Below are 25,693 nucleotides of genomic sequence, written 5' to 3' on the forward strand. Positions count from 1 at the left end.
CACAGGTGGAGAAGGTAGTCAAGAAGGCATACGGCATGCTTGCCTTCATTGGCCGGGGCATTGAGTATAAGAATTGGCAAGTCATGTTGCAGCTGTACAGAACCTTAGTTAGGCCACACTTGGAGTATAGTGTTCAATTCTGGTCGCCACACAGAAGGATGTGGAGGCTTTAGAGAGGGTGCAGAAGAGATTTACCAGAATGTTGCCTGGTATGGAGGGCATTAGCTATGAGGAGCAGTTTAATAAGCTTGGTTTGTTCTCACTGGAACGATGGAGGTTGAGGGGCGACCTGATAGAGGTCTACAAAATTATGAGGGGCATAGACTGAGTGGATAGTCAGAGGCTTTTCCCCAGGTAGAGGGATCAATTACTAGGGGGCATAGGTTTAAGGTGAGAGGGGCAAGGTTTAGAGTAGATTTCCGAGGCAAGTTTTTTACACCGAGGGTAGTGGGTGCCTGGAACTCGCTACCGGAGGAGGTGGTGGAAGCAGGGACGATAGTGACATTTAAGGGGCATCTTGACAAATACATGAATAGGATGGGAATAGAGGGTTACAGACCCAGGAAGTGTAGAAGATTGTAGTTTAGTTGGGCAGCGTGGTCGGCACGGGCTTGGAGGGCCGAAGGGCCTGTTCCTGTGCTGTACATTTCTTTGTTCTTTGAGACGAGTTAGGAACCTCATAGTTATTTAGCTTCTTAACTTCAGCAATGGAAGCCAGAACTTCCAAAAACACAGCGACTACATACAAACGTTTGGTTGACACAGCAAGTGTGTCTTTACATCTACTTTCTGGATGCAGAGGGTCTGTCAGAGTAACTTTTGAAATCGGGTAATCTATCTTCACAATGTGGCCTTTTTCCCACCCGTCCTCTGACACCGAGACCTCAAATTCAATCTGACCTCTTTCCCTCCCACGCCCAGACCACGGATCCCTTCAAAGAGCCACAAATGCACCTCTAACCCTGAGACCTCCGGTTCCCCCGCAGACCCCCCTCCCCCAGTGAGGCTTTTGACCCCTGGCTGCCGCCCTCCCCCCACCCCTCATTATAACCGCCACAAAACCCACCCGGAGAACCCAATCGATTTCCCTGTGAGACTCGTGGAATCCAAGCTCACCCGCTGAGGGACGGAGGCCCAACAGTGGGGCTCGTTAATTCCCAGAGATTAAAAAAAAGCCGGCCCAAGAGGGAGCTGGCACCTTGGGATGGTCCCGTCTGGGACTTGGAGTGTTGCTTTATTGCTGTATTTCCGAGGAAATAAACTTTGTTTTCCGGGGCTCCTCATTGACTACAATACCCACCATGCCCACTAGGTGTCTCCTACACAGGTTCCTAACCTCCTCGCTTCAGATAATCTGGTGCCGTGTTAACATTCTGCCATTCTAACTTTTGGAACAGGTGGGTTTGGGTTGGGTGGGGGTTTTCGATGTGAGAAATCTGTTTCCCAACCAAACCGACCTCAAACCATCCAATACTGGCCTTAACTGAATAATCATAAGACTGTATTAGTATTCAGTTGTATTTCCAATAGTCAAATGTTTTATTGCAGGACAGTTTGATAAGAACATTAACAGTTACATCCATATACACCATAAATAAAAAATAGTTCAACTTAGCCCTTTAATTAAGAAAATTATAACATGTTCAGCTAGAATTCCACAGTAACAATCAAACAAAGTCTGAACATTTAGTGAAAATGTTCCCAAGTGATGAATAGTGTTAGAAACATATTGTGCACTTCATTATTTACATTTTGGAACATCCTAATGGAAAATATTTGAAATATACTATCATTCCAAGCAATCATACTTATTCATAGGCACTGCAGGTGAATGATTTACTGTTCAGTTCTCATTAGTTGTGAGCATTTCCTCTAATATAGAAAGAAAACAATAAAAGAAGCTAATTAACAAAGAATATAGCTAATCTACATGTCACCAATTAATCACCTCCTAATAAGCAATAAGCCAGCAAGTCCTTCCTGACTCTCAGAATCTGAGGTTCCCATGAACTTGTCACCATGGCAAACTTCTGCAAATGTCTTTGTAAAAATATTTATATTTTAACCGTGAACTAATGTCCAGATCATTACTTGAGTAATATAGGATTCAGAATCTAGACGCTGTGTCTAACTGTTTGGGAATTGCTGGAAAAGCATTCCTATTTTTAGACATGGAAAGTACTTTCTTCTCGTCAGTGCAGTTGATAGTAATTATTTTATAACCGGGTGAGCTCTTCAAGTGTATCACTCAAAGATGTGTTCAGTGGCAGAGTTTGTTTTCCAAAGTGTGGTTGAACAGCAGTTTTCTCTTCCAGCAGTGACACTACAGTATGTATTGTTGTCTTTGGATCAAGAAACGTTACGAGTGGCAAGTTGATGTTTTTTTCCTGATAAATACGATTCTGCACTGTCATACTGAGCATGGAATCAAGGCCAAAGCTGGAAAGATATGATTCTTTCGTAAACTCTGCAGGGTCAGTATTACTGACATCAGACAACAATGCAATGACATACTGCTCAGGTGTCATTGCTGAATTACTCGGTAAAACCTGCTGTTGGATGAGCTGTGTTTTACTGATTTCATCCTGTACAAGTGAAAGGAATCGTGCTTTGAGAAATTGATTCTGAGAGACAACATTCTGATATAAATTCGAGAAATTGAATTTACAGACAGCTTGTTGTGGACTGTTCAATACCAAGCAGTGTTCAAGGCATTCAGAAATTTCTGAAACTTCCAGTGTCATTATCCCTTTCGATTCGAGAAATCTTTGGGTGCTGTCCTTATTGAGTAACAGGCCGAGGTTTAACGCACCCCAGTTTAAAGATTGCCCTACAAGCCCTTGGTTTCTCCGATAGTGGACAAAGAAATCAAGAAATGAGTTTGCTGCAGAATAGTTTGACTGGGCAGAATTCCCACTAAATGATGCAATTGAGGAGTAACATACAAAGTAGTCCAACTGGAGGGACTGTGTTGTATAGTGAAGATTCAGGACACCTGCAATTTTGGGATTCAGAACTTTTTCAAACAACGTTTGATTTAGACTTTGAAGAAGGCCATCATGCAATACAACAGCACTGTGAAAAACTCCTTTAATTGCAATCTTTGGAAAAATGTCATGAAAGGCATTGATGGCTTTCTCAACATCCGACAGCACTGAAATGTCACAGGCCATGCTAGTTACCCTAGTCCCAAACAGATTCCAGAGATTTCTAAATTCTCCCTGCTTCTCATTAGATGGAGTGCTTCTTGACAGAACAATGACATATCCACCACCATGTTTGGCAATGAAATTTACTGTGAGGAAGCCAAGCCCTGTAAGTCCCCCTGTCACTATATATGCAGCATCACTTCTAAAAAGTTGCTTTTGGCTGTGATATACTTGTATCTGTGACATCCTACTATTTGGTGCCTGCGCGCTCTTCAGGTCAACAATTGAAACAGCTTTGCAGGTAAAGTATGATTCTGCCCTGCATTCATCCACATCAGAGATCACTTGCTGAAAATCAACTTTTGGTAAATCAAGCAGTTTTCTTTCGAAATGCATTGATCTCACCCACTTGTAAATATCACGCACAGATTTTCTAAGATATCCCTTCTGAAATATGTTAGCTACCTGCAAAAAGTGAACATAAACATCGTCCTTTTCACAACCAGGAATGATTTGCGAAGAACCAAACACCTGGTTGTTGTCAAATAGAACAACAACATGTTTAGCAGAAGAGCTGTTGACAGATGTTGCAACTAAAGATGTATTAATAGGGGGCAGGAAAAGCAATGCATCAGAATGAGTGAAAGCAGGTGAAAAGTCATGAGATTCATTCTGAACTCTCCACCCCAATCCATTGGCTGCCATGGACAGCACTTTAATCAGACATGATTCTGGCTCCATGGAAACAATTAGCAAACGTTTGTGATATTTAACGCGAGGCAAAATGTTGTGCAGTATTTCCCATGCAAGGACAAAGTATGAAACACATGGTGTCTGCTTCAACATTGGAATCTTACTGCTCTTGTAACAAACAGATGCAGAAAGCGTGACTGTGGAAAGTGCTGCAACTGGGTAACATGCAGCAACGTGATCTCCTATTTTACATGTCTTTACATCACTGCTGACTGCTGTGACTGTGCCACTGAAATCTAGAGCAAGTAGTTTGTGCCCCTCTGTCATTGATTTGTTCCAGTACATTGTCTGTCCAAAGTGCATTTCTGATACACTGATTGGAAAGTAATCTGATGAATGGATGCAAATTTTATCAATTTTAATATGCACAGTTTGTTTTGTTGGTTCATTCACTTTCCCTTGCTGTGGTGTTGCATGGAAATTTACAACTTTGTAGGGATCAAATGTTTGGAAACTAACATTTTCAAAACCAGAGTAAGGAACCATGCTGTGAACATTATCAGACATTTCATTGGGCATCCGTGTGATGTGGCCTGTATACAGCTTTCCTCGCCTAATCATTACTTCAGGATAATTGTCAGGCAAGGTAATTGCATTTGCTAATGCCCCAATATCTGCATCAATGGCAGAGCTGATGTCAATCAGGTGAAAAGTAACCTCTTGAATTTCTGCGGCACATGATCTGGTCATGCCCCATAACGCAAAGCCTGCCGTGATCTGATCTATTGTTTTGTCTGATGTCCTGAATGTGATTGTTCTGATTGACTTTGTGGAATTTTCCCCTTGAACTAGTTGAAGGAGTTGACGGTAAATCTCACAGCAGCTGCTAATGTGCTCCACCACTGCTTTGCTGTTCTGGGCAGTTACGTTTTGCATCCCCCACATGAATAACACTTCATCAAAGCTGCTCAAATCATTTATATTGTGCTGCCTTAGAACCTGTGAAATTTCTGTATCCATCAATGTCTTAGGTTCTTGGTAAGGAATATATGAGGACTGCTTGTGCAAGTACCTTTGAAGGCTACCAGCAATTCCACAGTTATCTGCAAAGACCAACAATTTGGGGGCAGAAGGATGATCCATACCTGTCGGAAAGTGAACTATTTCCTCCCACTTATTTTGGTAAAAATAGTCTTTCAATTCTGAAGAATTCTGTTTGCCAAGAAATGTAATTCTGACATTTTTTAGTTCTGCAATGAGGGCTCCCTTTGTATCTGTAAACCCCCCGGAGACCTCATAAAACTCTGCAGTGCTTTTACATGTCCTCATATACATCATCATTTCCTGTTGCATTGGTCGGCATATTGTCAAACTCCCCACGGATGTCGGGAATCCTGCTCTAGAATTTGACATTTTCATTGCTACGACAGCTGTCATTTGCATATAATAATCTAAAATGACTGGATGAATGTGGTAATCGTGCATCTGCAGCACAATCTCGTCAGGTACCTTAATACATGTTATAGCTTCCTTTAATTCATCTCCACAGAACACATCCCCAAGGCGTCTGAAAACTGAACCATATTGGAAACCTAAAGAGGAGAGCTCATCATAGATGTCTTCTGCCTTTATCCTTTCCTTGGCCCTTTGTGAAATATTTTGAAGAGCGATAGTATTTTCTTCAACAATGCATTCCGGTACTTGACGAACCTCGCCCTTTGCATAAGTGGCAGAAGATGCAAAAACAACAAACTTGGACACTTTGTCTTCCTTGCTAAGTTGTACCTTGAGCTCAGTTGAGTTTGTTTGCACAATACAGGGATTCAAAAAAGTAGTACTGATTTGACACAAACTGAGTGGTATCTTTGGCTCAATACTTGCCAGGGCCGATGCTACGCCAAGCTCCACATGAATAGAGCCAGGTAATATAGGGACATTGTTGTTTTTGTGCTCCAATATATATGGCACTGTTGCTGGTGTTAGGTTGTAGTTGAATTCCTTGCCATCTCTGTTTGAACTGCAGAAGAAGGGGTGTGTGGTAGATGCTGCATTTTCATTACTTTGCCTAAAGTCTTCAAAATTGACCTGAAGCTTAGTACGATCAAATTTGTAGAAAGGATACAATGTTGGAGCAGTCTCACATCCGAGATACATATTTTTCCAGTTAGGATTATACCCTGGTTCAAATAGTTTAGATAAAACTGAAATCAGTGTTTCATAATCCCTCGCTGGCTGTACTGTGGGAAGAACCAGAGCGTCATGCCCTACAATTTCTTTGATGTACCTTTGTAAGGCCCTTCTTGGACCTATTTCTACAAACACAGCATTTTTCACTTCTGCAACTGCAGTTCTTATAGCTTGTTCAAAAGCAACAGGATTGCGAATATTTCTGGCCCAATATTCCCCTGTGACACAGTCACCCCTTGAAACCAGTTGTCCAGTAACAGTGGAAATTACTTTTGTCTCTGTTTCATGTTTTTCTAAGTTGCCTATGTTCTTTTCCACCTGTTTTAAAATTGGTTCCATTAAGTGACTGTGATATGCTGCCGGAACATCTAAGATATGAAGGAATACATTTCTGTCACCAAATGAACGGGACAATTCTGTGTGCAGTTCGTCCACTGCTTTCGAGTCACCTGACACTGTACACGATGAAGGACTATTGAATGCAGCAATGCACAATCTCCCTGAATATGAATCAAGTTTCTCTGACACTGTTGACAGGGATAAATTGCTAACCACCAACATTCTCCCTTCTGTTACTGTCGACTGTAATACACTTCGGTGGTAAAGCACCTTTACAGCATCTTGTAGTGAAAGTATCCCAGCACAATGAGCTGCAGCAACTTCCCCAACAGAATGACCAATGGTAACATCTGGCTGCACTCCCCAAAACTTCAAAAGAGACACAATTGCCATCTGAATGGCAAATAGCACCGGCTGTGCTACGTCTGGTTTTGTGAAGTCGGCACAGTCGTCTTGAATTAAATCTAGCAATTTGATGTTTGTGTATGGTTTGAGTATTCGTTCTATCTCTTCAATTTGTGACCTGAACTTTGCTTCTGTTTGGAGAAGTTGTTTGCACATACCTCGATATAAAACACCATTGCCACAAAATACAAATACTAGCTTTACCCCTGTCTTTACCTGAGTTACGTCAGTATTTGTGGCTGATTTAAGTTGCTGCTGCAGATGACTGAGAGAAGATGCCACAAATGCTTTTCTGTATCTGTTATTTTTGTGGCTTCTTCTGCAGGCAGATGTATATGCCAGGTTCTGGAGCACAATGTCACCATTTTCCTTTATTTGGTGACTTGTGTCTTTTAGCATCATCTGAATGGAATTCTGGGAGGCAGCTGAAAGCACAAATATCTCGAATGGTTTTTGTGCACAGTTATGTACAGAATCCTGCCGGTACTCCCTTACTACTACATGAGCATTTGTTCCCCCAAAACCAAATGAATTAACCCCTGCCATCTTCTGTTTCATCCAACTTTCATTCCATTGTTTCACACTGGTAGGAATATGTAGATTCAAAGCTTTTGCATTGATGCTTGAATTCTCCTCAGAGTAGTGGAGTGATGGCACAATTTTTCCATGATACATCATGAGGAGCACTTTAATTAAACCTGCTGCTCCTGCAGCGGACTCTGTGTGGCCAATGTTTCCTTTGACAGAACCCACGATAAGTGGAGGTAGGTTTGGATGCCTGGATTGCCCAAGGATATTTGATATGCTGGCTGCTTCTGTAGGATCACCAGCTGGTGTTCCGGTTCCATGAGCCTCCATGTAGTGAACCTCTGATGGGTCAACATTTCTGGGGTAAATACTTCTCAATAACTCTTCTTGTTGTGTTTTTGAGGGTCTGGTGATGGGTGTGACTGTCCGACCATCCTGATTGACTGCACTACGGACTATTACTCCCCAAATATGATCATGGTCCTTCTGAGCCTGTTAACAAGATTAATAGATATGGCAAATCAATAATAGATATTGGAATAAATATCAATATTTAAGTGCATATTCTGGATAAAAATGTAGAGAAACATGTGTGATAATTATGTATTACCTTTGTAAGCGTCTTCAACAGAAGAATTCCACAACCTTCTCCCCTTCCATACCCATTACCGTCGCTGGAAAATGGCTTGCTTATTCCATCTGGTGATATCATCTTTGCTTTGCTAAGTGCTACATTGATTCTTGGTTCAATGATGCAGGTCACTCCCCCACAAACAGCCATCTCACAATCACCTGAAAGATGAAAATGGAGTTTGAACATAGTCTTTGTGGGCAAAGTTGAGCTTGGTAAGAGTAGTTGGTTTGTAATACAAATATTGACAAAGCAAGGGCGGCATGTGACGCAGTGGTTAGCACTGGAGCTGCGGCGCTGAGGAACCGGGTTTGAATCCCGGCCCTGAGTCACTGCCCGTGTGGAGTTCGCACAATCCCCCCATGTCTGCGTGGGTTTCACCCCCACAACCCAAAGATGTGCAGGTTAGGTGGATTGGCCACGCTTAATTGCCCCTTAATTGGAAAAAATAATAATTTTGCTCCTTTTCAAATTACCTCAAATCTGAGCGCTCTGGTTCTGGCTTCTTCCACCAATGGGAACAGTTTCTCCCCATCTACGCTCTCCAGGCCCCTCATGATTTTGAATACTTCTATCAAATCTCCTCTCAGCCTGAAGCTCACATGAAGCTCAACAGCGAAACAATTTTATTTTATGTGTTTTTAACAAGTACAGTGGTTAGCACTGTTTCTTCACAGCTCCAGGGTTCCAGGTTCGAGTCCCGGCTTGGATCACAGTCTGTGCGGAGTCTGCACGTTCTCCCCATGTCTGCTTGGGTTTCCTCCAGGTGCTCCGGTTTCCTTCCACAAGCCCCAAAAGACGTACTGTTAGGAAATTTGGACATTCTGAGTTCTCCCTCCATGTACCCGAATAGGTGATTTTCACAGTAACTTCATTTCAGTGTTAATATAAGCCTACTTGTGACAATAAAGATTATTACATATTCCAAATAATGGTCTTCCATTTAAGAGGATGAGGAGGAACTTCTTCTCTGAGAATTGTTAATCTTTGGAATTCCCGACCTCACAGAACAGCGGAGGTTGTGTCATCGAGTATGTTCAAGGCTGAATTAGACCGATTTTTGACCTCCAAGAGAATCAAAAGGTTATGGGGGTGGAGAAACAGGTAGGAAAATGGAGTTAAGGCCCAATTCAGATCAGCGATGATCTTACTGAATGGTGGGGTAGGCTCGAGGGCCAAATAACCTCTTCATGCTCCTATTTCCTCTGTTTTTACATGCTTCTTAAAAAGTGAAATAATTACTAGTACCTTGCTTGATAGCCATTGAAGCATAGTGTAGAGCAACAAGGGATGATGAACATGCTGTGTCGATAGCCAATGATGGTCCTGTAAGGTTGAAAGCGAAAGAAATCCTATTTGCTGCGATACTCATTGATGTCCCTGTCCCATTGTAATGGGTGATTTTGTTGGCAGGACTATTTAAAATTCCTTCATAGTCACGATTCATGAGTCCTAAAAAAAGCCAAGTATAAAGTGTCATATATTGCTGAGGAGTATACCTGTGCTCATAGAATAATCTTTTTGACTCTTTTTGTAGCTGTGGACTAGCATTAAGTAAATGTACAAAGAGTAGTGTAAATGCTCTTCCCCAACAGGCTGTGATGCGCAATCAATTACACTCAAGACAAAGTGATTCCATAACTGAAGGCTTTAATCTGCTAGAACCTTTTCCCCAGCAGCTTCGATACAGAAAGTGAAGGCTGCTGGGACAGCATCATCTCTTATACCCCGCCTCCAGGGTGGAGCTACATAATACAGCCAATGGTAGACTCCTGGGTCTAACCAATGGTCATCAGCCTCTCAGGTACCGCAATAGCTGGTACTACCACATTCACCCCCCCATTAAAAAAGAGCCCGGCGGGGGCGGTGGCCAGCGTTAATAGTCGCATTTAGTATAGTATGACCAGGTATGGAGGTACCGTGATATCGAGCATATGTATAAAGTGTTCATAGTGCAGCAATCAGTCGATCGGGCGGCCTGGTCGTCCTTCTGGAGCGTCTGGGCTTCGGCGGTGATTCTGACGAGGGTCACGGCGGTTGCGACTCCGGGGTCGACTTTGGTCCAGTGTCACCGAGGCCAGATGAAGCAATTATGAGTTCTGGTTGGGCAGCGTGTAGCCGGCCGTACTGGGGGCCTGGGGCCCCATCCAAGATGGCGTCACCCATGTGTCGCACATGGTGTCCGGGGATGAAGAAGATGGCGGCGGCGATGTACAAAATGGTGGCAGCCACCCGTCCAGCGTGGAGTCCGGGGGGCAAGATGGCCGCGCCCATGGGTCGCACGTGGCGCTAGGATGGGGGGTGGCAGAGAGCGCTGGCCGGTCGGGGCCTGAAGGGGGGGTTGCTGCGGCAGTCCATAGTCGCTGGAGACCGCGGCCACGGCGCGGGCCTGCCAGACCCCCACAAAGTGGCCCTTCTTGCCGCACCCATTGCAGGCGGCAGTGCGGGCCGGGCAGCGCGGGCGGGGATGGTTCGCCTGCCCGCAGAAGAAACAGCGGGGCCCGGCGGCGTTAGTGGGCCGTCACGCCGCGCAGGCTTGCGGGGTCAGGGGGAAGGTCTGAGGGGCTGCCGCTGCGGGGTGCCACGCAGCCCAAGGGGCCGCCGCGCGATCGGGTGCAAAAGCCAGCGCGTTTTTGTAGGCAACGTCCATGGACCCTGCCAGGGCCCGTGCCTCTCTAAGTCCCAGAATGTCCCTTTCTAGGAGTCTTCGGCAGATATCGGGGGAGTTCATACCTGCAACGAAAGCATCCCTGATTAAAAGTTCCGTGTGCTCACTCCCCGAAACTTGCGGGCAGCCACAGTTTTGGCTCAGCACCAGTAGCGCCCGGTAGAAATCGTCCAACATTTCCTCGGGGCTTTGACGCCTAGTCGCAAGCAGGTGACGAGCGTAGACCTGGTTTACAGGGCGGATGTAATGTCCTTCTAGCAGTTCGATAGCGGCAGCACAGTTCTCCGCCTCCTCGATAAGGGGGTAGATCCCAGGGCTGACCCGGGAGCGCAAGAGATGCATCTTCTGTCCTTCCGTGGGGGAGCCTACGGCCGTGTCGAGGCAGCCCTTAAAGCACATCAGCCAGTGTTTAAAAATAGCAGCAGAGTTATCCGCGTAGGGGCTGAGCTGGAGGCACTCCGGTTTGATTCGGAGCTCCATCCTTCCAACTTAAGTTGTAGCAGATTAAATTGATGCGCAATCAATTACACTCAAGACGAACTGATTCCATAACTGAAGGCTTTAATCTGCTAGAACCTTTTCCCCAGCAGCTTCGATACATAAAGTGAAGGCTGCTGGGACGGCACCATCTCTTATACCCCGCCTCCAGGGCGGAGCTACGTAATACAGCCAATGGTAGACTCTTGGGTCTAACCAATGGTCATCAGCCGCTCAGGTACCGCAATACCTGGTACTACCACAGGCTGTATGGATGCTTTGTGAACTGAAATTTTCAAGAGTTAGGTTTTTGTTTGGTCAGGGTATCAAAAGTTATGAAAGATGGGTAAATGTTGTTGAAATACAAATCAGCCAAGATCCAGTCGAATGGCTGAACAAGTTTGAGGGGCAGAATGGTTTGTTTCCATGTAACAGATGGAACTCACCGATGAAAACTCCTGTTCTGCTGCCACTGATGTCTTCCATAGGCATCCCTGCATTTTCAAATGCTTTGTATGTGCACTCTAACAGAAGTTTGTGCTGTGGATCCATACTGTTGGCTTCTGTTTGGTTAATGCTGAACAACTTGTGGTCAAATTCATTAAACCTGGTGAATTTTTAAAAATAACAAGTTTACATTAACTACATGTAGGTGAATTTACAATGGGTGGAATGTTCTCCTGCTCATCGGGTATAATTTCAGCTGAAGAGTGTGAAAACTCAGGAAAAATGGCAGAAATGGTATTTATTGTTATTCCAGAGTTTCTGTGGCTCTATTGCTGATGTTAAACCCAGAAACCACACCCCACACCCCATGCAGACAGATTAGAAATGTGAGAGAAATGTGAAGAGATGTATTTTGTCAGGAAGAAAAGGAGAGGCAATATAAACTAATTGGCACAATTTTAAAGAGATGCAGGAACAGAGAGAGAGGCTTGAATTAATGATGATTTATGGTTACATTGTTTGATTTCTTAATTGAGTCAAACTGTTTTCTTCTGCATTTACCTCCCAAGTTCAAATTGATCACAAGATTAAGAATAAAACATTTCAATTGGCCGATTATGCTTTGTTGATTTATAATCATTAAGACTCTCTGATCATTGACGTTATTATTGTAGAATATTTTCTGCAGCATTACCCTTCGATTAAACATGCACGTTTTGTGATCATTTTTCCAACTTTGTTGTCATCTGTGTCATGCCAGAATTTAGTATCGAATCGATCTGGTGGAATATCTACAACACAGTTTCTTCCCTCATGAAGAACTTTCCAGAAATTGTCAATGCCTTCCCCTGAAAATAAAACACAAGAATTCAGACGGGAATCACATGTATTAAAATAATTCTAAATACGTCAGTAAAATTGTCTGAAGAAAGACAGTGTCATTGGTTCTGACATGTCTCGATTCAATTGCGATATATGTGGGGCGGGATTTTCCACCCGCCGCTCCAGTTTTCTTCTGGTGCAGCGCACCCCCGCTGACAGCGGGGTTGTCCGTCCTGCCAGTCAGCCAATGGAGTTTCCCATTGTGGGCAGCCCCATGTTGTCTGGAAATCCCCAGGCGTGGGTGCGCTGCTGGCACAACGGAGAATCCTGCCAGTGGAGAATCCAGCCCGTGATATTTACCATGTACATTCAATGTGCAGCAGCCAGCCCAAGGGGTTCCACACAGTTACCAGTCCTCAATGTACTTTGGCTGAAAGGACTGAAACAATTTTCCCCATTGCACCATTTGTGGCGCATGCACCAAGCTTTACTGCCTCCCTCAGCTTGTAGTCCTAGCTCTCAGAATGTGCCAGTTTACCACACTTGGTCATGGATAACTCTTTGCACTGGAAGGCCAACAAGTTTCACGCAGACCATAAAGTGTCTTTCACTGAGTTGATAATCCTTCAGCTATTAGAACAAAGAAATGTACAGCACAGGAACAGGCCCTTCGGCCCTCCAAGCCCGTGCCGACCATGCTGCCCGACTAAACTACAATCTTCTACACTTCCTGGGTCCGTATCCCTCTATTCCCATCCTATTCATGTATTTGTCATGATGCCCCTTAAATGTCACTATCGTCCCTGCTTCCACCACCTCCCCCGGCAGCGAGTTCCAGGCACCCACTACCCTCTGCGTAAAAAACTTGCCTCGTACATCTACTCTAAACCTTGCCCCTCTCACCTTAAACCTATGCCCCCTAGTAATTGACCCCTCTACCATGGGGAAAAGCCTCTGACTATCCACGCTGTCTATGCCCCTCATAATTTTGTATACCTCTATCAGGTCTCCCCTCAACCTCCTTCGTTCCAGTGAGAACAAACCGCGTTTATTCAACCGCTCCTCATAGCTAATGCCTTACATACCAGGCAACATTCTGGTAAATCTCTTCTGCACCCTCTCTAAAGCCTCCACATCCTTCTGGTAGTGTGGCGACCAGAATTGAACACTATACTCCAAGTGTGGCCTAACTAAGGTTCTATACAGCTGCAACATGACTTGCCAATTCTTATACTCAATGCCCCGGCCAATGAAGGCAAGCATGCTGTATGCTTTCTTGACTACCTTCTCCACCTGTGTTGCCCCTTTCAATGACCTGTGGACCTGTACTCCTAGATCTCTTTGACTTTCAATACTCTTGAGGGTTCTACCATTCACTGTATATTCCCTACCTGCATTAGACCTTCCAAAATGCATTACCTCACATTTGTCCGGATTAAACTCCATCTGCCATCTCTCCGCCCAAGTCTCCAGACAATCTAAATCCTGCTGTATCCTCCGACAGTCCTCATCGCTATCCGCAATTCCACCAACCTTTGTGTCGTCTGCAAACTTACTAATCAGACTAGTTACATTTTCCTCCAAATCATTTATATATACTACAAAGAGCAAAGGTCCCAGCACTGATCCCTGTGGAACACCACTGGTCACAGCCCTCCAATTAGAAAAGCATCCCTCCATTGCTACTCTCTGCCTTCTATGGCCTAGCCAGTTCTGTGTCCACCTTGCCAGCTCACCCCTGATCCCGTGTGACTTCACCTTTTGTACTAGTCTACCATGAGGGACCTTGTCAAAGGCCTTACTGAAGTCCATATAGACAACATCTACTGCCCTACCTGCATCAATCATCTTAGTGACCTCCTCGAAAAACTCTATCAAGTTAGTGAGACACGACCTCCTATTGTTGATATTTGTCTCGGTATGGGTCCCTGGGAACATCCTGTGGAGCACAGAGTCCTGTGTCACGGAACTACACAAGATGAACCTTGACAAAAACCACTACATCCCTTTCCAGACCCTGAAGGAGGTGTGTGAGTCTCTTCCCCATCACAGCCGCTTTGAGGACAGCATGCGGTGGTGCAGAGACTTCGGGCATACATGAAGGGTCTGATGGAGAGTGCACTTTTCAACAGCCAAGCTACATCTTGGTACTTATTTGGAAATTCTGGCGATCAGACATTCTGCCAAATGACAGTCTGCTCAGGGAATGATCTAACAGGATCTACCATCTACTATAGTATTATTAGGCAGCATGGTAGCATTGTGGTTAGCACAATTGCTTCACAGCTCCAGGGTCCCAGGTTCAATTTCCGGCTTGGGTCACTGTCTGTGCGGAGTCTGCACGTTCTCCCTATGTGTGCGTGGGTTTCCTCCGGGTGCTCCGGTTTCCTCCCACAGTCCAAAGATGTGCAGGTTAGGTGGATTGACCATGATAAATTGCCCTTAGTGTCCAAAATTGCCCTTATTGTTGGGTGGGGTTGCTGGGTTATGGGGATAGGGTGGAGGTGTGGGCTTGGGTAGGGTGCTCTTTTCAAGAGCCGGTGCAGACTTGATGGGCCGAATGGCCTCCTTCTGCACTGTAAATTCTATAATTCTATAATTTCCACAGGATCTCCAGAATGTTGTGGGAAACATACTGTCTGATGGACCTGTGGTCAAAGGTGTTCTTTTGGATAAACATTTCCACTAGGGACAAGTGATGGGACACAGTCCAACTACTTGGAGTGTTCCATGGCAATATGACCAGATCCATCCTTTGCAACACCAGGGAACGTGGAACCTCAGCTTGCAGTGACACTTGATGTTTACAGACTGAGGGTTCATACACAGTTTGATGCAGCCGCACCCAAAGATGGCCATCAGGATGAGGGTAATGCTGGGCACATTTTTTCCCCTTCTATCCAGATCTTGCACATGATGTCACACAGTCAGGTAAAGTAAAAACAAAAGCTTTATGTATGAATAGAACTGAGGACCAGGAATTGATTCTGGTGCACAGAGTGTGAACACAAGGAAAGTAAAGTCAATATAGTACAAATGTCTTTCAGAATTCCTAATTCCCATTGGGGTAGAAACATAACAAATAGAATTAGGAATAATTCAAACTCCCCTAAACAAGAAATGTAACAAATAGGATACATTTTACACCAGGATCTTGAATTAATAAACATAAAATCCTTCCCAACCTCAACAGTAAAAGATTAAGCGAGAGACCACAGAGATGACATGTTGCTCAAATACATTAGTCGGGCCATATATCAAGATGTATTGACACCAGCACTACAATTAAACACAGAACTAACATGTCCTGTAAACAACCTCTTTTTTAAAAAAATGGTAGCGAATCTATACCTGTGAATAACCATCTTTGATGGCCTGTTTAATGCTATCTACTATCAGGCTATTAAAAAATATATAAATCTACAATATGAATAGTCGTCTCTAAGTTGGCATAATGCATGCTATTTACAATCAGGCTCTTCTAGAGAAAGGGGACGAAAATGTATAAAAAGATTTGACAGAGCCGGCACTCACTCTTCTCTTCTGCAAGACAGTGTAGTCAAGATGTCCTCTCGCCTGCCTGTTTCGTCAAACAAGTCTCTTGAGAATTTTGTATGTTTTTCTTACTCTATTAAAAATGTTTTAGTAAGAGAAACTTCTTTTTTTTAATATAAATTTAGAGTATCCAATTATTTTTTTCCAATTAAGGGGCAATTTAGTGTGGCCAATCCACCTAGCCTGCACAGCTTTAAGGTTGTGGGGGTGAAACACAGGGAGAATGTGCAAACTCCACACAGACAGTGACCCAGCACCGGGATCGAACCTGGGACCTCGGTGCCGTGAGGCAGCAGTGCTAACCACTGTGCCACCATGTTGCCGTGTAAGAGAAACATCTGGATATCCATGTTCTAAGGACAAACTATCAACAGACTTAATAATGACAATCTGTTAGCAGATGTACATTTTGTATACTCTGTAACTCCGTTTTATATTTTAAAATGTTTGCAAAAGAACCCCACAAAAGATTGACTGTGCATTTGTTTCATTGAGAAAGTTTAAAATTCAGAGATGCTCATTGGAATGTCCTACCTAACAAGGCTTCACGCTTAAAAAGTAACGATTTAATATTGAGCGACTTACCTGGAAAATTCCCACCAGAATGGAACTGAAAGCTATTTAACTAATTTCTAAGCTGGAAGAGTAATCTCCCTCTATTGAGAGTTGTTCTGTTGTGTTTAGGTGGCTCAGTCAGAAATAGACTGGTAAAATTAATCATCCAGGTCAGAAATCCTAAAACATTCACACCACCCATTGATTGAAACTGAGCTGCCAATGTTTATGTAGAGCAGTTGAATCCAATTGCAGATGTCCTCCCCAACCCCATTTTGGAGAGCACATCCATCATGTCAGTGCGCAATATTCTGTCACAGGCCATCTCCTGGTCCTGGATTACAAGGCAGATGTCTAGCTGCTGTCCTGGACATAGCAATTACATTTGTGTGTAGTGCCTGGCTATCAGAGATTTTCCTGCCGGCTAGATTGCAGTTCTGCCAGCATCTATTTGGAGATAAACAATGTTAACTTTTTGAGTTGTTTGAGTTTCATCAAAACGTTCTGACGAAGAGTCAAAGGACTCGGAATGTTAATTCTGTTTCTCGTTCTGATCAGGGTGGATCACCGACTCCAGAGCAAACTTGACCTAATTGGTAATGACCTTGGACAGAGTTTTGTCGTCCATATTAAGCAGTGAAATTGGCCGCCAAATTCTAATCTCCTCCCTTTGTCTCTTCTTCCGGTAGATGATAGCTTTAATGCCTGTTCTCGTGGATTCTCATACACTGCAGCCAGAAGCAACTCTTGTACACTTTCAGCAGGTCTGTGCCAATCCAGTCCCACAGAGCTGGATAAAACTCAACCAGTAAGTTGTCGCTTCCGGGAGTTTTACTCATCTCAAAAGATTTCACAGCCTTTGTCAGCACATCCAGAGTTAGCCATTTGTCCAGACTCTCCCGTTTGCTGTCATCTAAGATGATAGAGGACAGGGGAGGTTGTGCTGTGTGTGGGCTTCACTTTATTCAATCGGCATAAATGGATTTGCTGATCCTCAATAAGTCTGACTGCAGTGACTTTACCGAGTCACCTTCTTCCTTCAGGCTGTTGTTCACAGAGTTCTCTCTGGTGTACCTTTTGGAAGAAGAATTGTGAACATGTCATCCTGATATATGGAGTGGATGCTGGACCGAAAGTCAACTTGAGGCTATGAGGTAAAGAGCAAGGCTTGCGGGGCAGCACGGTGGCGCAGTGGTTAGCACTGCTGCTTCATGGAGCCGAGGCCCCAGGTTCGATCCGGGCTCTAGGTCACTGTCCATGTGGAGTTTGCACATTCTCCCCGTGTCTGTGTGGGTTTCGCCCCCACAACCCAAAGATGTGCAGGGTAGGTGGATTGGCGAGGCTAAATTGCCCCTTAATTGGGAAAAATGAATTGGGTACTCTAAATTTATTTTTAAAAAGAGCAAGGCTTGCTGTCTCCTCACCTCTTGGATATCCTCCTTATCACCGGCTCCCATCAACTTAAGAAGGAGTAGATTGTGCATGGTTTCTCTGGAGTGCGACAGAACCTCCCCCCCTCCCACCCTCTCCCTGCCCCACCCCTCCAACCTCATCCCACTCTCTATCACCTTCTGAACACCTTTGAGAATGAAAAACTTCTTGATTTTCACCTCAACCCTTTTCCACCACTGTGTCAGAGACCCTCAAAGAGGTATTTCACAGTTCTCCAACTTTTGAAATCCCTTTTGAGATCCTCAATGTTTTCTGGGGTCAACAGTTCGGTTTCTCTGTCCACTTGCCAACTCTTTTGTCTTATTGTAAGTGGCAGTCAGCCAGTAGGAGGCAGTGGTCAGAGACGAACATTGGCTTGCACATTGGTAGATGTCACTGTGAATGCTCAGGACACAAACAGGACGTCTATCCTGGAATGGGTGGGCACATTGGCCATAACCATCTGTATCTGCACAGTGCTCCATCTGTAGGGTTACTGAAGATGTTGTGCAGCTTAGGATCTTTTACCGTTTTCAGCAGGAGTCTGGACATGACATCTAGGTTGCTGTCAGCCCTGCTGGATCATACAGTTGCTCTCCCGCAACAGAGTACCCAGGCCAGATGAACAGCAATAATTTACTCCTGACCAGATCAATGGCCTGTGATACCTTCAGCTCGACCATTGTCCATCGTTGCCGAGGTGTAGTATTCCACAGTCCTGCATGAACAGCAGGTCAACTTTGACGCTGGCCAGGTAATCCAAGGCGAAAACACATCACAAAGTGGATTTAATGCTCTGCACATTTATGGTGTCAATTCGTTTACCCATTTAACTATTTTAGATTACCAGCGCAAAAGTCTATTGCTGTTCAACTTCCTGGTGCCTTTCTTTTGACATTCTGGCAGTTCTCCAAGATGCAAACTGGGGACCATGGTCACAAGAGGCTGCACTCACCAAGATTCCTAAAGCAGCACCGTCCAATCCCTGACCATTACCAGAAGGACAAGAGCAGCAGATACCTGGGAACAGCCATGAAATCAGCCATGATTGAATGGTGGAGTGGACTCGATGGGCCGAATGGCCTTACTTCCGCTCCTATGTCTTATGGTCTTATGGTCTTATGGTCTAACACCACCACCAGCAGGTTCCCCTCCAAGTCACTCACCATCCGGACTTGGAAATATATCGTCGTTCCTTCACTGTCACTGAGTCAAAATCCTGGAATTCCCTCCCTCACAGCACGGTGGGTATACCTACACCTCGGGGATTGCAGTGGTTCAAGAAGGCAGCTCATCACCACCTTCTGTAGGGCAACCAGGGATGGGCAATGAATGTTGGCCTAGTCAGCGACACCCACATCCCGTCAATGAATTTTAAAAAGACTTACCCTATATAAGACTCATGAGAGTCAGATGATTCTCTTTTCATTCTACAGGTTCCAAAGAGAAAGACACAGCCCAATGTACCTCTGGAATATGTGCACAGGCACCTTGATGCTGTCTCCTCTGTGACATGATTATCTAAAAGGTGATAGTCTAAGGATTAGTATCTATCACTATCCTGAGAGACGGTGGGCGGGATTCTCCATGAGCCAACGCCGAAATCGGGAAATGTGATTTGGCAGAGAAGTGGTTCCGACACCAAAATTGTGGCAAGGGCCGATTTGACGCCAAATTGCGATTCTCCTCCACCTCGAAAACAGTGTCAATGCGTTCCCTCTGCATGTACAGTGGGCACCCTTTGCATATCATTAGCGGGCCCGACCTGGTAATCCCCAGGGAGTCCACGATTCCCCTCCTCTGATGGGCCGAGTTCCTGACGGCGTGGTTCACTTGTGCTTGTGCCTCAACGGTAGCGGAATTGGTCCAGGTGCGGCGCTGGTTTTTGGTCCGAAAAGTCCACGGATTCTCCATTGGTGTCAACACTTAGGGCGGGATTCTCCGCTTGCCAACCCCAAAATCGCGAAATGCGAATGGGCGGAGAATAGCTTCCGACTCCAAAATTGGGGTAGATGCTAGTTTGACCCCAAATCGCGATGCTCCTGCACCCCGAAAATGGCGTAAATGCATCGCTCACCGCGTGGGGTTAAAGTACAGTAGGCATATCATTAGCAGGCCTGACACCCTGTTCTCCAGGACCTCCGAGATTCACCGCCTCCGATGGGCCGGGTTCCCGATGGCGTAGTTCACTTATGGTCTCAAAAACCATGAACCTGGCATCGTCGCTGCTGAGCGAGAGAGAGAGCAGGTAGGAAATGGCATGGAGTGACTGCGAGCTGCCGGCCCGGACACTGGCCATGCTGGCTGCGGCGGGGACCCCCCTGCCAGGGCCTGGGGATGGGAGGGGGTACAGGCCGAGCAGCCAATGGACTGGGACAGTGACCAGGTGCCGACCGCCATTATGGTGGCCATCTTGCTTTGCACCCACTGACCACCCACCTCGGCCCCTGGTTCTACACAGTGACACCGGCCGTATGGGTGCGATTACTCCCGCACCCCACCCCCGTCACAGTGCGCCCCCCCGCCCCCAAACACCCCGCTCAAGCGGCCACCACTCACCGGGCGACCACCCAAGGCAGCCGCCAATGAGGGCAGTGTCAGCCAACGATAACCCTGGCAGCAGGGACGGGCGCTAGGACCAGGGGCCCGATGGTGCCGAACACTGACAGGGCAGGGGCGTGGGGGTGACGGAGGGACATGCGGGGGCTGAGCCCTCAGTGCCAACCGGGGTCACCGTGTAGCCCATGGAACCTGATTGGGTATGGGAGTATGCGCCATGCTAACATGTTTGCCTTCCACCCCCTGCAGGTAATGGCATTTGTCGTTCAACCAGCAATGCTGGCCACTGTACCCAATTCATTTTTCCAATTAAGAGGCAATTTAGCATGGCCAATCCACCTAGTCTGCACATCTTTGGATTGTGGGGGCGAAACCCACGCAAACACGGGGAGAATGTGCACACGGACACTGCCCAGAGCCGGGCTCAAACCTGGGACCTCGGCGCCGTGAAGCAGCAGGGCTAAACCTCTGCACCACCGTGTTGCCATGCTGGCCACTGTACTGATGGTCGCTGCTCTGCGAGATGCCTTGCGGCCACTCTGAGAGGATGGGAATCTGCAGCAACAGAGCAGCCAGCAGAGGACCGGGCAGGAGAGCACTGGGCTGCAGAGGGGCAGGTGGTAGCTACACAGGCTGGAGGGCCGGCCGCCAACAGGCCGAGGAGGAGGAAGTGGCAAGGAGGCGCCGCATGAGGCCGCGTGTGTACCGGCACTGCCTGTTATTCGAGGACCTGCCAGACCAGGCATGCCGTCGGAGACTCCAGATGAGCTTCTGTTGACAGGAATGGTGTGTGTTGGGGGCGGGACCGTTTAAGTGCGGCTGCACCAATCACGGACCCGGCGAATCCGGCACCGTTTTCAATGGAATTGATTGCATTTCATGTTCCGATGGTGCTAGCCCATTTAAAATAGCTGAATCCGTGCAGCTGTTGCGCCGTTTTCTCTGTCGTAAAACACCACGGTTCCCACGCAGGTGTCGGAACTTAGACTCAAAATCGTAGAATCCAGACCTCACGGTTAATTCTCTGATTTGTACTGTACGCGGGCATAAAGGATTATCAAGCGTCACCCACATAGCGACTCGGGAGGGGAAGCTGCATTTTTATTCAATTAAATGGACAGAAAATTAATTGGTCCCATGATGGGCGAGTGATTAATCTCACCTGTGTGCAAGTAGTCCTTTCTGCTCAAGCATTAGAGTAAAATCTGCCCTAATTCATCTGCATTGTATAATAATGTCAATAACCATACGTAATTCCAATCCTCATTTACTTACCTCCAGGAAAATTGCATCCTATTCCAACAATTGCTATTTCTTCACCTTTATTTTCCATTTTTCATTGTTTGTATCTAGAGGGGAAAAAAGAGAATACAGCAAAATTTTAACTATTTCAAATAATATTTGGTTATTATCAGGTTGCTGAGCACATTCGTGATATTCCTGCCTCCATTAAGAATGTAGAACAACGTAACAAGGACTGACAATTATAGAGTCCTGGAATGCTTACAGCACAGAGCAAATTCAGCCAACTGAGTTTGTGCGAGCTCTCTGTAAGGTCACTTCAGCTAGTCCCACTACCCCACATTTTCCCTGAAAGCTGCAAGGTTTATATCCACAGGAGCTTTTCCAATTCTCCTTCGAAAATCACAATTCAACCTGCCTCCAGCACCCTCTCAGGCAATACATTGCAGACCCTAACCACACACAGCAGTGGCAGGAGAGAAGACTAGACAGCAGGTACTGGAGGACGCGGGGGTTGAAAGCCAGAGGAGGAGGGGTGGGAAGGCCAGAGGGAGGGTTAGATGGAACCATGGAGCATTGCATATGGCATGGTGGGGGTAAGGGACTGGCGTTGGGGTGGGCTCTTAGCAGAGGACAGTTGGGGGTGGCGGCTGAATGTTCAGATGGAGGGATCTGTGGTCCAATAGAGTAATATGGGGGGGCAAATCAAGGATCTTCTATTCTAATTTACCAGGGACAGTTCATTCTCAAAGTATCTAATTTTTCCAAGCTAAACACCGAAGAATTTTTAATTAAAATATCTAAATAATTTAAGTTCAAATTTGTGTGGAGAAACAATTGTACTAAATCTGATACTTAAGTTAGTACTGCTGCCTCACGGCGCCGAGGGCTTGGATTCGATCCCGACCCAGGGTCACTGTCCGTGTGGAGTTTGCACATATTCCCCGTGTTTGTGTGGTTCTCACCTGCACAACCCAAAAGGTGTGCAGGGTAGGTGAATTGGCCACGCTAAATAATAATAATAATAAACACTTATTGCCACAAGAAGGCTTCAATGAAGTTACATGCCCCTTACTTTTATACCTTTTTTCAAATTGTGTGTGTCGGGGGGAAACTGAAGTGACATCACAGAAAAGCTGTGGCCAAAGTGGCTGGTTGGGAATCTACACTAAATTTTAAAAAAAATTTGAGTATTTGGTAACTAATTAAACATAATAACTTAATTATAATTTAGAGGGATATCTAAGCCAGAGATCGGAGAGTATTATAGTTAGCTATCGCATTTCTATTAGAAATCTAGTGCTAGGAAACAGATAGTTGACAGTAACTTTGAAATTTAAAAAAAAGTATTTAAAAAAAAAAGACAAATTTTAATTTTAATTAATTGACGCAATGTCAGTTAGAGGGGTGCTGTGCTCTGACTGTGAGATGTGGCAGGTCCGGGAGGCTTCCAGCGTCCCGGATGGCTTCATCTGCAGAATGTGCACCCAACTGGAGCTCCTCACAGACCGCATGGTTCGGTTGGAGCAGCAATTGGATGCACTTAGGAGCATGCAGGTGGCGGAAAGCGTCATAGATCGCAGTTATGTAAATGTGGTCACACCCAAGGTGCAGGCAGAGAAATGGGTGACCACCAGAAAGGGCAGGCAGTCAGTGCAGGAATCCCCTGTGGTTGTCCCCCTCTCGAACAGAGGGGGGGATAGCCTATCAGGGGAAAACAGCAGCAGCCAGAGCAGTGGCACCACGGCTGGCTCTGATGTTCAGAAGGGAGGGTCAAAGCGCAGAAGAGTAATAGTAATAGGGGACTCTATAGTCAGGGGCACAGATAGGCGCTTCTGTGGACGTGAAAGAGACTCCAGGATGGTATGTTGCCTCCCTGGTGCCAGGGTCCAGGATGTCTCCGAATGGGTAGAGGGAATCCTGAAGGGGGAGGGCAAACAGGCAGAGGTCGTTGTACATATTGGTACTAACGACATAGGCAGGAAGGGGCATGAGGTCCTGCAGCAGGAGTTCAGGGAGCTAGGCAGAAAGTTAAAAGACAGGACCTCGAGGGTTGTAATCTCGGGATTACTCCCTGTGCCACGTGCCAGTGAGGCTAGAAATAGGAAGATAGAGCAGATAAACACGTGGCTAAACAGCTGGTGTAGGAGGGAGGGTTTCCATTATCTGGACCACTGGGAGCTCTTCTGGGGCAGGTGTGACCTGTATAAGAAGGACGGGTTGCATCTAAACCGGAGAGGCATAAATATCCTGGCCGCGAGGTTTGCTAGTGTCACACGGGGGGGTTTAAACTAGTATGGCAGGGGGGTGGGCACGGGAGCAATAGGTCAGAAGGTGAGAGCATTGAGGGAGAACTAGGGAATAGGGACAGTGTGTCTCTGAGGCAGAGCAGACGGGGAGAAGTTGCTGAACACAGCGGGTCTGGTGGCCTGAAGTGCATATGTTTTAATGCAAGGAGCATTACGGGTAAGGCAGATGAACTTAGAGCTTGGATTAGTACTTGGAACTATGATGTTGTTGCCATTACAGAGACCTGGTTGAGGGAAGGGCAGGATTGGCAGCTAAACGTTCCAGGATTTAGATGTTTCAGGCGGGATAGAGGGGGATGTAAAAGGGGAGGCGGAGTTGCGCTACTTGTTCGGGAGAATATCACAGCTGTACTGCGAGAGGACACCTCAGAGGGCAGTGAGGCTATATGGGTAGAGATCAGGAATAAGAAGGGTGCAGTCACAATGTTGGGGGTATACTACAGGCCTCCCAACAGCCAGCGGGAGATAGAGGAGCAGATAGGTAGACAGATTTTGGAAAAGAGTAAAAACAACAGGGTTGTGGTGATGGGAGACTTCAACTTCCCCAATATTGACTGGGACTCACTTAGTGCCAGGGGCTTAGACGGGGCGTAGTTTGTAAGGAGCATCCAGGAGGGCTTCTTAAAACAATATGTAGACAGTCCAACTAGGGAAGGGGCGGTACTGGACCTGGTATTGGGGAATGAGCCCGGCCAGGCGGTAGATGTTTCAGTAGGGGAGCATTTCGGTAACAGTGACCACAATTCAGTAAGTTTTAAAGTACTGGTGGACAAGGATAAGAGTGGTCCGAGGATGAATGTGCTAAATTGGGGGAAGGCTAATTATAACAATATTAGGCGGGAACTGAAGAACATAGATTGGGGGCAGATGTTTGAGGGCAAATCAACATCTGACATGTGGGAGGCTTTCAAGTGTAAGTTGAAAGGAATACAGGACCGGCATGTTCCTGTGAGGAAGAAAGATAAATACGGCAATTTTCGGGAACCTTGGATGACGAGTGATATTGTAGGCCTCGTCAAAAAGAACAAGGAGGCATTTGTCAGGGCTAAAAGGCTGGGAACAGACGAAGCCTGCGTGGAATATAAGGAAAGTAGGAAGGAACTTAAGCAAGGAGTCAGGAGGGCTAGAAGGGGTCACGAAAAGTCATTGGCAAATAGGGTTAAGGAAAATCCCAAGGCTTTTTACACGTACATAAAAAGCAAGAGGGTAGCCAGGGAAAGGGTTGGCCCACTGAAGGATAGGCAAGGGAATCTATGTGTGGAGCCAGAGGAAATGGGCGAGGTACTAAATGAATACTTTGCATCAGTATTCACCAAAGAGAAGGAATTGGTAGATGTTGAGTCTGGAGAAGGGGGTGTAGATAGCCTGGGTCACATTGTGATCCAAAAAGACGAGGTGTTGGGTGTCTTAAAAAATATTAAGGTAGATAAGTCCCCAGGGCCTGATGGGATCTACCCCAGAATACTGAAGGAGGCTGGAGAGGAAATTGCTGAGGCCTTGACCGAAATCTTTGGATCCTCGCTGTCTTCAGGGGATGTCCCGGAGGACTGGAGAATAGCCAATGTGGATCCTCTGTTTAAGAAGGGTAGCAAGGATAATCCCGGGAACTACAGGCCGGTGAGCCTTACTTCAGTGGTAGGGAAATTACTGGAGAGAATTCTTCGAGACAGGATCTACTCCCATTTGGAAGCAAATG

General features: G+C 46.0%; 1 protein-coding gene across 1 annotated transcript; it reads right to left on the reverse strand.

Annotated features, from left to right (window-relative positions):
- Window positions 1-1,515: 1,515 nt before the first annotated feature.
- LOC140424870 (phthioceranic/hydroxyphthioceranic acid synthase-like) lies at window positions 1,516-21,797 on the reverse strand. Its single transcript, XM_072508408.1, has 6 exons — window positions 21,722-21,797; window positions 12,219-12,372; window positions 11,524-11,684; window positions 9,181-9,384; window positions 7,912-8,093; window positions 1,516-7,793 (listed from the first exon to the last, which is right to left on the reverse strand). Exons 1-6 carry the CDS (start codon window positions 21,777-21,779, stop codon window positions 2,217-2,219), a joined length of 6,336 nt encoding a protein of 2,111 aa, XP_072364509.1. The 5' UTR covers window positions 21,780-21,797; the 3' UTR covers window positions 1,516-2,216.
- Between the last annotated feature and the right edge of the window lie 3,896 nt (window positions 21,798-25,693).

The sequence above is a fragment of the Scyliorhinus torazame genome, chromosome 6 (genome assembly GCF_047496885.1).
Source record: "Scyliorhinus torazame isolate Kashiwa2021f chromosome 6, sScyTor2.1, whole genome shotgun sequence".
Taxonomy (NCBI): Eukaryota; Metazoa; Chordata; class Chondrichthyes; order Carcharhiniformes; family Scyliorhinidae; genus Scyliorhinus; species Scyliorhinus torazame.